This window comes from Pithys albifrons, chromosome 15 (assembly GCF_047495875.1).
Source record: "Pithys albifrons albifrons isolate INPA30051 chromosome 15, PitAlb_v1, whole genome shotgun sequence".
Classification (NCBI taxonomy): domain Eukaryota; kingdom Metazoa; phylum Chordata; class Aves; order Passeriformes; family Thamnophilidae; genus Pithys; species Pithys albifrons.
Window position 1 is genome coordinate 15,339,414 of NC_092472.1, and position 12,647 is coordinate 15,352,060.

At 42.8% G+C, this 12,647-nt stretch overlaps 1 protein-coding gene across 1 annotated transcript in view; it reads left to right on the forward strand.

Moving 5' to 3' along the window:
* The window catches only part of ADAMTS2 (ADAM metallopeptidase with thrombospondin type 1 motif 2), a 173,662-nt gene that overhangs the window by 134,084 nt on the left and 26,931 nt on the right, over positions 1-12,647 (forward strand). Inside the window, exons 6-10 of the mRNA XM_071570373.1 lie at positions 1,538-1,694; positions 2,511-2,616; positions 4,243-4,386; positions 6,614-6,746; positions 8,182-8,295. Of these exons, the coding sequence (XP_071426474.1) occupies positions 1,538-1,694; positions 2,511-2,616; positions 4,243-4,386; positions 6,614-6,746; positions 8,182-8,295 (654 nt within the window). The remainder of the gene's footprint in view (positions 1-1,537; positions 1,695-2,510; positions 2,617-4,242; positions 4,387-6,613; positions 6,747-8,181; positions 8,296-12,647) is intronic.

Below are 12,647 nucleotides of genomic sequence, written 5' to 3' on the forward strand. Positions count from 1 at the left end.
TTATTAGTTCAGTTTCCAAGGGAATTATGGCTGGAAGCAGTATGATCCAGCATAGGATTATATTACAACTTTTTCATTCCACAGTGGTACCAGAATCCAAACTGAGCCTCTATTTGCTTTATTAATTTGTTTTTCTGAACATTTGCAGAATTCTAATATCTTAGTTTTGCCAAAATCAGACCTCAGTTTGGCAGACACTTCTTTTATCAATTCCAGTTGTTCTTCCACAACCTTTTGAGGATTTGCATTTTCATTTAGTCAATATTCTGTGTACTCCATCATGCACTCAATTAGAGGACATGTCAAATGCATCTGTATTTAAATATGAGTTATATTCCTCCTCTCTTATTTTTGGCCTAGGCTAGGTTTTGCTCTACATTAAGTATTTTGGAATGACAAATGCTTGCAGTAGAGTATCGCATCTAAATTGTAGTGGTTTGTGTTATGATTACAGTGTTGTCATGGTAATAAAATTTTTGCAAGTGAAAAGCCAGGGTTCACATATGTAGTTCTTAAAAATCCTGGAAAGCCTGGGATGGGTCAATTAGTCATACGTTTTATAGCATCCCACATACAATAAGCTTTCTAAAGTCTTAGAAGTGCACAATATTAGATAGAATTACAATATCAGGAGCTCTTACAAAAGTACTATTAAAAATTAAAAAAGCAAATGTAGGAGTTGGGTTTTAAAATGCCTTTCTCTTTCTTGTTCAAGAGAATTGTCCTTTGCACTCACCTCACCTGTCAGCTCAGCTGAGTTGGCCCAGCTGTGTGAGTACACCACCCTTGCAAAATGTGGTTTATGTGGAGAATGGCACTCCACAGTTCTGTGTTCTACCTTCTGAATGACCTTCACATGTGTAATGGGATAAAGAAAATGCAATTTAAAAGACAGTCATCGAGATAGTCCATTTCTGAAAGTAATGATTCGAGTAGAGCTGAAAAAGTACTCTTAGTTTTACACTGACAGAGCATCCAGGCTGTGCCAAAACAGCCCTAACAGCTCATTTCATGGCAGAAGCAGCTGATGAACAGGGCAGGTGCTGACTCTGCAGAGCTGCTGTGATTTGCTTCCCTTGGCCATTGGGCATTGCCCTTCCCCACACTGGGCCAGTCTCTGCTGGCAGGAGCTGCTGCAATTCCAACAGGGGCACAAGTTCCATCAGAAACTCGACATCCAGAGTGGGAGCAATGGTGTAAACTGGTGCCATGGTGGCACAGAAATAGTAATACTGCATCAGTTTTGTCATTAAAATACCCCTCTTCTTATTTCTCTTCAGTTATATAATTTATTTTCTTTCATTGTATCTTAGGTGCCATTAAATGAAGAACTCACTTTTAATCTAACCACAAAATTTACCTACTCTCTTGCTTTCTTGATCAGTAAAATTTGTTTCTGAAATGTAAACATCTCTTTGTTACAAACAAACTTGTAACGGATGTTTAGTCAAGTGCCTGAAGAACCTGGAGAAAAAATTGCCAAAGCTTTAAATAAATAACTCTTGGTGTCTTTTTTTTTTCCCCTGCACTTGTGCAGTCTATGAGTCTGATAGAGATTGGGAACCCTTCCCAGAGCCTGGAGAACGTGTGTCGCTGGGCTTACCTGCAGCAGAAACCCGACACGGGGCACACCGAGTACCACGACCACGCCATCTTCCTCACCAGGCAGGACTTCGGTCCTTCAGGCATGCAGGGTAAGATGTGCATCCAGGTTTGGTTTGCATTTGTGTTTGCCACTGAACAAGGCTGGTCATGCAAAGTTTAATTGCGTCTCTTTTGGGTTTGGTTGGTGTTTTCTTTCCCCAAGGAGCTCTGCATAGGTTTGGCTTCAGTTGTCATTACTATTTTACCCTTTCTCTGGTTACTTATTGGATCATTGCTGTGCTCTTACTGAAGCCAAGGAAATATGATGTGTATGTTAGTAGTCCTGAAGATGCCCAAAGATTAAAGAATAGATTTTGTGTTTAAAAGCTTCCCAAGCTGGTGCTGTGTTACATCCACATTGCCAAGAAATTGTTACAGAGAGGTCTGGAATGGCAGGACCCAGTGCTGTCCACTTTTTCCTTTTTTTCAGAATTCTGCCTCTCATGACATCAGGTTTTTCACTAGAGGGGAGAAATCTGAGAGCTTTACCATTCTTTTTGGGTTGGCCAGATCTGCCTTCAACACAGGGCTGAGGTTTTGCCCCGAGGGTTGAAACTGCACTGAGCTCCTCCTGAGCAACATGTGGTATCCTTTGCCTCTGTTGTCTTCTGCCCGTGGGAAAAGCCATTTCAGGATGGTCCCAGAGGTGACCAGAACCAGGAAGTTTTAATTTGTTCAACAAGCTGGTTTAATCTGTTTCATAGATGACAGAGCACATTGTTAAATGTTAGGGGGCAGAGGTCTGCTGAAAGGACCACTCCAACTATACTTGTGTCACACCAAAAGACAGATGTTCCCCTTAGAGCCTCCCACCACGTTGCCTTCTGTACTTGTTTGACTTCTGAAATACCTGGTGTGTCTCCCAGGCTATGCTCCTGTCACTGGGATGTGTCACCCTGTCCGAAGCTGCACTCTCAATCATGAAGATGGTTTTTCATCTGCATTTGTGGTGGCTCATGAAACTGGACATGTGTAAGTAGAATGTGGACATCTGTTTTGTACCTTTAAAGGTCTTTGGTACAGACAAATACTGATGACATTGGAAAGATGCAATTGAAGTTAAGAAATAATATTCAGGGTCAGCTCTGGTTTCAGGTCTCAGCTCTTGCTAAGCTTTCTTTATGATCTTAAGTAAGCTTTACATTTTGTGATTTTCAAATGGAAAAAAAGAACTAATACCAAAATATCTTCCAGGGCTGCTGGGAGAGTAGATTGAATAATGTATTGTAGTCCCCTGGTGGAAATGTAAAGTACCCATAATGATGAAATCTGAACTCACTGAGTCAGTGGAACACATGATTTACTAAATAAGCACATCATCTGTATATGTTACTGCTGATAAAGGAAACAGTACTGTATAGAAATGAGGTGTCAAGCTCTGTGGCTACAACTGTCCCATATATTTCATATTAAAATGCAATCATTTTGCTTACTGATGTTATTAGAACCAATGACTGGGCAGCAGTTGCCAGAGCTTTGGTTTCTCCCAGATCATTTTGGTTTCCCTGTTTGCAGAGAACACCCACTGAATTCCTGTTTTCTCTTTGGTAGAACAACAGTTTCCAGAAGGCTTTTTCTGAACAGGTTCAATCTATTCTGGTTTTCCTAAGAAAGCCTGCAGGCCCTTTTTCCATTTTGTATCAGAGTTATTAAGGGCTTTAAACAAGAAAGTGCCAAAATTTATGGAAATCACTGTAAACATATCTTTGTTAGACAGGGACATAGATTTGATATCCAGATGGTATTTGATTCCAGAATTTTTGGATTAGGATTAAAAAGAATACAGCATGAGCTTTAAGAGATACCACTGAAGAATGTTTGTAATCCCTTAAATCACATTCAGCCACAATCTGTTAATTTGGTTTAAATATAGACAGATATTGCCCACATTGGTCGAACAGTGCTCATTAAAAAAAGCAATATAAGATATTAACAAAAGAAAGGAAAAAATATTCATAATAAAACCAAAAATAAACTTTAAAATATGTGTAAGTTGGGGAAATTTTCTAGAAAGCACCCAGCACTTTCCAGGCTGTTTCACATTTAGGCAATGTGAGATTGCCCCTGGGCAGTAGCAGCAGCTTGTCTGAACGAGCTTCCAGTGTGGTGTCTTTCTTTTTATTCATGCAAAGGACTTGTCTAAAGCTGCAAAATACTTTGAATTAAGCTAAAGTGTGATTTTTTTTTTAATAAGTAAAATTAATTCCCAAATAGCTCTGGATTGGAAAATGAGTGAATTTCTTAGTACTGCTGGAGGGTGGACTAGCCCAATAATTCAGAAATGAATTCATTTAGTAATTCACAAATGTGCAGGTGCACAGAAGCCCAGAAAGGGCATTTTCAGCCTTTTTTGAAAGTGGATTAGGCTAATGACATGAAAGTGCTCTCAAGGGTCAGTGCTTCCATGTGGGAGTTACTCCAGGATAGCTCTTTGTCGTCAGCCTCACCTGTTATTTCTCATGACTTTGCTTATGTGGGTAAGTCAGGGGACTTCAGCACCTCCTTGCCACAGCCACAGGTGGCATTTGGGATGCAGAAGCCCTTGGGCACTCCGAGTTTGGCTGTGATGTGACTGCGCTGTCTCTCCCGGGGGGGCAGGTTGGGCATGGAGCACGATGGCCAAGGGAACCGCTGCGGGGACGAGGTGCGGCTGGGCAGCATCATGGCCCCCCTGGTGCAGGCGGCCTTCCATCGCTTCCACTGGTCCCGCTGCAGCCAGCAGGAGCTCAACCGCTACCTCCAGTGAGTAGTGCCAAGGAGCCTCCCCCTTCAGATGGGGAAACAAGTCAGGACAATTCTGCATCCAACATTTGTGCTTTATGCTTGTGTTAGTTACTCAAATAAGGGCAGTCCTGTGGTGTAATGGAGAGCACTCCGGACTCTGAATCCCAAGAACCTGAGTTCAGGTCTCAGTGGGGACTGTCCTCTGGCAGTTCAAGCTTCCCTGCCATCCGATCCCATCAGATCTCGGGTGCTGAGCAGGGTCAGCCCCAGTTAGTACGGGGTGCTGCAGACAGTCCCAAGGACTTCCCTGTCACTGTCCAAGCTCGCTTGGCCATGGCAAATGGACCTCAGGACTTAAATGGTGGGGCCAGTTCTGTGCATGCTGAGCCTCACTTAAAAAATCCACTGGGCAGGCTGGAAGGGCTCACCTACGTGAGGAGGAGAGCCCTTCCCAAATCTTCACTCGCAAAGTCTGGCCATACACACATACATAGTTACTTAAATGAGGTCACAAAAACAGAATCCCACTCCCCTCCCCACAGCCCTGTTGAGAATGAGATTCTTTCCCACTGATTGCAAGTTCTCAAGTAGTTCGAATTCAGTCCATTTTAAATTCTTTGCACTTTTCATTCACATCTGTTCATTTTCTGGATATTGAGGGTGTACACACTGTCCTCTCAGGGCTGATGGGAAGGCACTATTATGGATCTCTGCCTCCTTTCCTCCCTCCCTCCTGTAACCTCTGGCTGGAGAAGAGCCTTTGCTGCCCAGCAGCAGAGTGTGTATCTTAGACATACCCCATTTGGCCTCAAGGACCATGTGTTGCTTCTGACACCTGTCAGTGATAAAATGGTGCTACCTAAAGAGGAAAATCTGCCCTTTAACTCTTCAGGGCTTTTCTTGGCTTTAATAGATATCTGAAGAGAGAACATGGTTCTACAATAAGTTCTTTGGTTGCTAATTTTCCTTTAAGTACCCGAAATGAAAAAGTTGTTTAAACAGTTTCATCCATGTCCCTTGTCTTCCTTTTGGACCTGATGCTTTGGGCACTAGACCTGCTCTGGAGTTCCCTTACAAAATCTGTTGTTTTGTGCCTTACAGAAAAAAACCCCAAACACTTCCCCTTTTTTTTATGTGCAAGTTGTACAGCAAAATATGGGGAAACTACTAGGATAACCAGCAAAATCTGGAAGTTTCTGGGGAAAAAAAAAGCAGCAAAACACATGAAGCAAACATGAGTCAACATTTTTGTCAATATTTTTATCATCTGAGATATCTTAGGTGTGGCAATAAGGAACAAAAATATTGTGAGGGAAGTGTGATTGTTTCAATTACCAAGATCCCCCAGAGCTTTAGCCATTAAATAAAAATCATCTGGCTTGGAGGGCTGCTTTACATTCTTTTAAATACAACTATTTTTAAAATGTCTTATAACAAAGTAGAATGATAGTTTGCTTTGAAGTAAATCTAACCTCAAAATTCTGCTTTCAGCTATTGGTATCTTCAAGGCAACCTTAATGACTGCCAGGATAGACTTGTGTATGGTGTCCTCATGTCTGTTAAATAACTCAGGCATTTCAGAGATCCTGTGGACTGTGTTAGTCTTGTGAATTAACCAGTGCTTTACTGTGTTAACCATTTGGTGACACTGGCACCAGTCCTCTGTCCTCCCTGTGACTTGGGCAGATGTAATTCTAATACATTACAGGCTGTCCTCACTCCTGAGGAGGAGAGGAGAGTCTTCCACATTCATCACACAGAAAGGAAACTTAGTCTGTCAGTGAGTTGGGTCTTCTCAGGGAGGGCACAGGGAAACTGCAGGCTTGGTGGTGTTCTGGGCTGCTCAGCCTGGCCTCTGCTTCTGAAACTTCACTTGAAAGACAGTTGCAGGCAGCAAGAAATTCCACAAATGGAAAATTAATTAAACTTTCTTTTCTTCTTGGTCTCATGTGGATTCTTCCTTTGATTCCTTTCACATAAGGAGCCTGGAGACTGATAGGAATTTACCTGCAAGCTAAATGGAAATTACAAAGGAAGGGCTTCAGAAAATATATATAGAATCCATTAAAGGTAGATACAACATGATTAAGTGAATGTGAGTGTAATTGCAATATTAGCTGCTCTTCATGACCAGCATCTGAGAAATTGTAGGCTCTGTTTTGTTTGGAACAAAAAGGCAATGAAACCACAAACAGTGTGCAAGTCTCCCAGCCCCATCTGTTACTGTAATTTTTGCCTGTTGCAGCTCCTACGATTGTCTGCGTGATGATCCCTTCGAACATGACTGGCCTTCCCTGCCACAGCTGCCAGGAATTCACTACTCCATGAATGAGCAGTGCCGCTTTGATTTCGGTTTGGGCTACATGATGTGCACAGCTGTGAGTACTTAACTTTGGCTCCTGCTCTTTGTCATCCAGGAGGGTTCTAAGTGTCTCTGAAATGTCCTTAATAGGGACCCAGTAGTGAAGCCCACCAGGAAAGATGTTGTGTTCACTCAGCTGTAAACAAGGATTAACAACTGAATGCTGACAAATGTGTTATTTTAAATATATCTTGGTTTGTTGCTTTTTATTTTAACTAGAGTTACAGAAATAATCATTCTGTAGTTTCATAAATATCTGTAGACTTCAAGCAAACAAACTTTCTGCATTATTGAGCCTCCTCTTGCTGGCAGCTATTAATTTTGCTACAAAACTCCCACCCAGATGTGGAGGAGATGGATTTTCAGGCACATCTTGTAGTGCTAGCACAGGGCAACAGGCTTTTATGATCCAATTTTATGGAAAGTGTGATGTATTTTGTTACCTAGCAAGAGAAAATAGGCATGACAGCAAGTAAAGCAACTTGCAAGGGCTCCTGATGACATGGCTGGCTCTTGTGTGTGAGGAAAACAAGAAGCAAAGTCTAAATTTAAGCAAGGCAAGATTAGTGCAATTCTCAAGTGGATTGGCCTCAGAAAACTGAGTCTCCTGCAGCAGAGCTGTGCCTCCCAGCCCCAGGTACTCAAGTAGGAAAACTATTAAATGAAAAGAGATATTTTCAGCTGGTGTGGCAGGGGCTGACACAGAACATTTCAGCTTTCATTCCCAATTACAGGAATATGTGTGCCGAGCAGTCTCTCCAGAGAATAGATGAGAACCCTTAGAGCATCAGCTCCAGTATTGTGTCTGGCCACAGCTCCCACTGTTGCTGGCTTAGAAAAACGTTCCAGCCAAAGAGAATCTTTTCTTACACCCATTCTCCAGAGTCTGGGAGACAAAAGCGTGTCCGGACATCATGTTTTATTCTCATCCTCTCCTACAAAGGCCTTTTCATTGTAGGCAAAATGCCAGTTTCTTCATTGGATCAGGGTTCTGGTTTCAAATTTCCATCCTCCTAAGAAGGTGATTACAACACCTGAACTGCAGTCTGAGCAGCTCATTTCTGCCTCCCATGGGTGCTCAAGGATTTTTTGCTTTGCCAAATGAGGCAGCACCATTTGGAGAAGCTGTAAGAAAAGGCAGTGTGTGTCTTACTGCCTGGGGAAACTGGTTTCCCCCTGGTCCAGTCAGCCTTCAGTCACCAGTGTCACACTGTTTTTGTCTGACTTTATTCCCTCGTGTGCAGGTGGGATCTCACTTCAGAGTCACTCATGATTCGGTGTGAAATCTCAAATATGCTCAATCCACACACATCACAGTGTTCCTCAGGAATCAGTGCTGAGAGGTGGCATTTTACACCTGGGAAAGGGAACCCACCCATGCTGCAGCTTCTGCTGCAGTTTTCAGTTGGAACTCTCTGAGCATCATTCACTCTGTTGTCCTTCTGTTCCAGTTCCGTACGTTCGATCCCTGCAAGCAGCTGTGGTGTAGCCACCCCGAGAACCCTTATTTCTGCAAGACAAAGAAAGGGCCTCCGCTGGACGGGACCATGTGTGCTCCAGGAAAGGTGAGAGTGGGCGCCCTGTGTGCCCACCTGTGCATGTGTGTTCACATGTGTGGGTGTGCAGGTCAGGGTGTTCCCCTTAAAGTCAAGGGGAACAAGAGAAGAACCTGCCTTGAGGACCTGAGGTTTGCTAAGATGTGGGGCAAACTTGTGAGGGTAAGTGAGGTCTCAAGAGGAGAACACAGGGGTGAGCTCTGGTATGTCCTGCACAGCCACTCTGTGGCCATCAAACCCCGTCCTCAGGCCAATCAAGGCCTTGTGCTGCTTGGCAAGTCTTCGTGGCAGTCAAAAATGAGGAATTTTCCACTCTCCCATGACTTTTTTGAGGTCAGGGGGCTGTGTTTGTATCCCGGTGCAGGGATGCAGAGAGCTCTGAGGGCCTGGAGATGACAGCCAAGCTAAGGCCACTGTAGTTTCCCGGAGGGAAAGGACAGATGTGGGAGGTGAGTGCCAGCTAAAGAGAACCAACATGACGGCACAGGGGGACTGTGAGGAGAGAAGGCAGATTTGTGGGGGTGGATTTGCTGGTTTGATGGCAGTCAGGGGAGGCACGAGGAGCTGTGAAAGGATGGGGTGAGGTGGGAAAGGCTCAGACAGCTCTGGCTGCTCAGCCGCCATCTGGACCTGCTCCAGACCTCAGTTATCCTCTGTGGACATCACACTGTGCTCACAGGGGGTCTGAACTCCAAGTCCTTTGAAGTCTGCTGAAAAAAATCTGGCTTCCCTGGGCTTTGGATGCAGTGACTGAGGGGGAGAGGAAGATGTCGCTACTTGGAAAGATTTTTTTATAACCCAATGGATGACATCATTTATGTGATAAATGAACCGTATTAGCAGCTGCTGTTGTGGTTTGAAATGTCTTTTTTATGAAAACGTTATGTTAAATTAATTCCCCAGCAAGTCACGCTCTATATCAGCCACTCCCTTCTGGTATTCTCTTCTTTAAATTACTCCTGTTGCAACAGCTTTGTTTCTTAATTTTGAAAAGAATTATATATGTTATGATCCAAAATCTTAGGCAGTTTATTTGAATTCGCGTTTCTGTATCTTGTTTTTTTGCCCTAGAAATATTCATGAAACCCACCCCAAAAACACAGTTCTATTCCATTTTGTTGCATCACCCTCTTCCTTGAGCCATTCATTCATATTAGTATTTGAACAGAACTGAGAAAAAAAAAGGGAATTTGTAACCCTACAGTTAAGGATCTGTCAGTGCTTCCATTATAAACAGTTTGTCAGGATATTATGCAACTCAGCTGTAAAAATTTTCTTTGGACTGGAACTTGGGATCCAAGGCTTCAGCAAGCTGTGCAGACAGCCAGGCTTTTGAGCTCAGCAGAGATGCAAGAGAGTCTGTGCACATTCTGAAGTTTCAGTAGATGATAGGACTGTTTTATTCTCAAAGGAGCTGTCCCAGTTTTTTGATAAATAAACTTGCTGCCACCTTCCAGAAGAACCAGAGAAAATGTTGTAAAATGAAAATAATTTTGTTAGATAAGGCTCAGCAGTCTGAGCTAAGTGTTTGGGGGTTCTAAGCAGTATGAGCTATGAAGGTTATATGGCTGACTTTGTGTGTCTGAGCTCAACATTTGACCAATGTATTTATTAGTTGTTGGTGTTTTTAATACAGGCACATCAGATCAATGCTTTTTCATCTATTCCTTTCCTTTTTCATCACTTTCCTTGTTTTCACCTTCCCCTGTTCACTCTGCACTGATTTGGACAATACCAGATGCTCTTATGTGAAAGCACAGGAATGTAAATTGCATTTATTCCCCAAAGCTGGGACTCGATTGCAGTGGGGCAGGTACATCTCCCATGATACCACATCAGCACATGAGGAAGAGGAAAATAATTTCAAACTTGATCCACTATTTTCTTTGGAGTAACACCAGAAAAGGAAAAAACAGAAACATAAGCAATTAAAGATGTTGATTCAAAAAGATCCATTTGTTTCCCATTTTAGAGACTTGCAGTTTTCATGATTTCATACCACTAATTCCCAGGGCCTATTTTAAGCTCAAACCAATCACAACACTGCTGATGTGTCAAAGAAACATCCTGGCTTTGCTGCAGCTGAGGGGACTGGATGCCAGAAATGGAAGTGGTGCAGGGGAGAGGAGCAGAGCACACGGTGGGTGGGTGTTCTCACCTAAGGCTGGTGTTCACATAACTGATAACTGGTCCCAAACTTGGCAGATGCTGTTGAGGAGGAATCAGTGCAGCTGCTTCCTTCCTCTCTGATGATCAAGGGGCAAGAACACACATGTGGGAGACACAAGATCCTGAGTACATTCTTGGCAGGCACAGAGCTGAGGGTCGTGTCTCTGCACACCCAGGCTGTGTCCTGGACCCAGGCACTGACCCCTGGAGAGGGAAAATTAGACCTTCTAATGCTGTCTCAGTGTGTGTATCAATGTATACATAGAACTGCAGAGTTAAGTAAGTCTATGGAAATATGTGGAAGCTCTTCTGTGCATATGGTTATTTGAAATCAGTTGCCAAAAGAGTCAGGTTCTGCCATTTCAAAAACTTTTAAATAAGTCTCATTGTGCAAATGGAGATATTGAACAACCATTGTGTTAATTAAACTAATAATTAACTGGGCTTAAAGATAAAAAACTAAACCCAGCCAGAAGAAAAAGACTACTGTTTTTTATATTGTTTTTATATTGTTTCCTCAAGGAAACAATATTTGATCTTGCTCCCAGCTTTTTTTTTTTACACTAGATGGAGTTTTCAATAGCAGGAGGGAAGATTCTGTCAATTTTGTGAAGCTCTGATGATACAACAACTTGCAACAGTCACAGCAACTTCCATGAAATAACTCTGGTGTGTAAAGTTAAGCACACAGAGGGTCAGAGTCTTCACGTGGAATCAAAGACCCTCCCTAAATTGCTGTAGTAAACCAGGCAGAGGAGACATAACTGTGCAGAACTTAACTCTGCCCAGCATTCTGCAGATTGAAAGAAAACATGCGCTTCCAGCTGATAATTTATTTGCTTGCATACAATTCTGTCGGCTCCACCATTAGCCTCAGGCTTCTGAATTCAGGCAACCTTAGGTAATATATCATCAGTTTTTGTTATTCCATTTTTTAACAATATTACTCTTCTGGGGAGACATTTATACAGGCTGAAGTAGCAAACTGCTCTCCACAGGGCAGAAATAAAACCCAGAGTCATTCATGCAAGGACATCCATCTGCTGGCTGCAGTGACTAACACCAAGGTTTGCACCACCTGAGCCTCCTTTTATTTCTTTTCTTGGAGAGAGGGAAGAGCCTGGTACCTGCCCCTGCCAGCCAAGCTGATGTTGCTCTTGGATTTGGTTAATGCCACAAACCTAGCAGGTCTTCTCTTTGCTTGCACTGTGCTAATGAGATGATCTGAGTCAAACTTTGAATGACATTTTTTTACTACATCAGGAAAGGAAGGGAATGATTAAATATTAATAAATAGATACTATTGAGAAGAAAAATGGACCAAGAAAAAAGGTTTCTGAAAACACTAATGTGTACTCTAAGCAATCCAGATAATTTCCCACTGAGAAAGCTGACCTCAGCTTCTCTGGGAGACAGGAGACAGATGGGTGAGTGTGTGCCGTGTTAGTCACCACAGAAACAGGGAGATCACTTGATTCTCCACTGAAGAAACTTTTACTGGCTCAGAGTATTCCTTGGTGTTGGAGATTTCAGTTCATCCCTTGCAATCAATTATTCTCAAAACAGATGGAGCAGAGCAGACCAGCCTGTGTGTGATGGGGAATACAATTAAAAAGGAACCCTCTCCCCAGAGGATCTCAGGAGCGAGGAGAGCTGAGGGCCAGCAGCCATGGTGCAGGATGAGGGTTACCTGGCAGATAACTGGGGTGTCAGGTGAGGAGATAGGAGAGCTGCATGTTGCTGCCCAGTATGAAATAGTTGGAGATACCCAGGGAAGCTTCAAGTCTTTTCTTGGAAAATTGACTTGCAGATGTGTTAAGCCCACAGGAACACACTGGCTCTTTTTCTGGCATGCACAGCAGTTGTTTCAAAGAACTGCTGAAAACAGCAGTGGAATGTTTTACTGCAAGAAATTTAAGCTTCCTCTCCTGGAAATTGCACTTGTTTTGGACTGTCTTGTTTGCCAGAAAAACAGGCAAGACTGCAAGAAGTCATCTTGCCTTCCACTAAGAAAACGATTTGCATTTACACATTTTTTTCTAATTTAAAAAAAAACCTTCAATATCCTTCACTTTTTAAGTGAATACTCCTGTTTATAAGGGAATAGTGCTTGAAATTGGCTCTTTTCCACCTCATTATGTATTTAATGTTGTGGCAATAGGAAGGGTTGGCTTTAACTTCCTTTATTACAC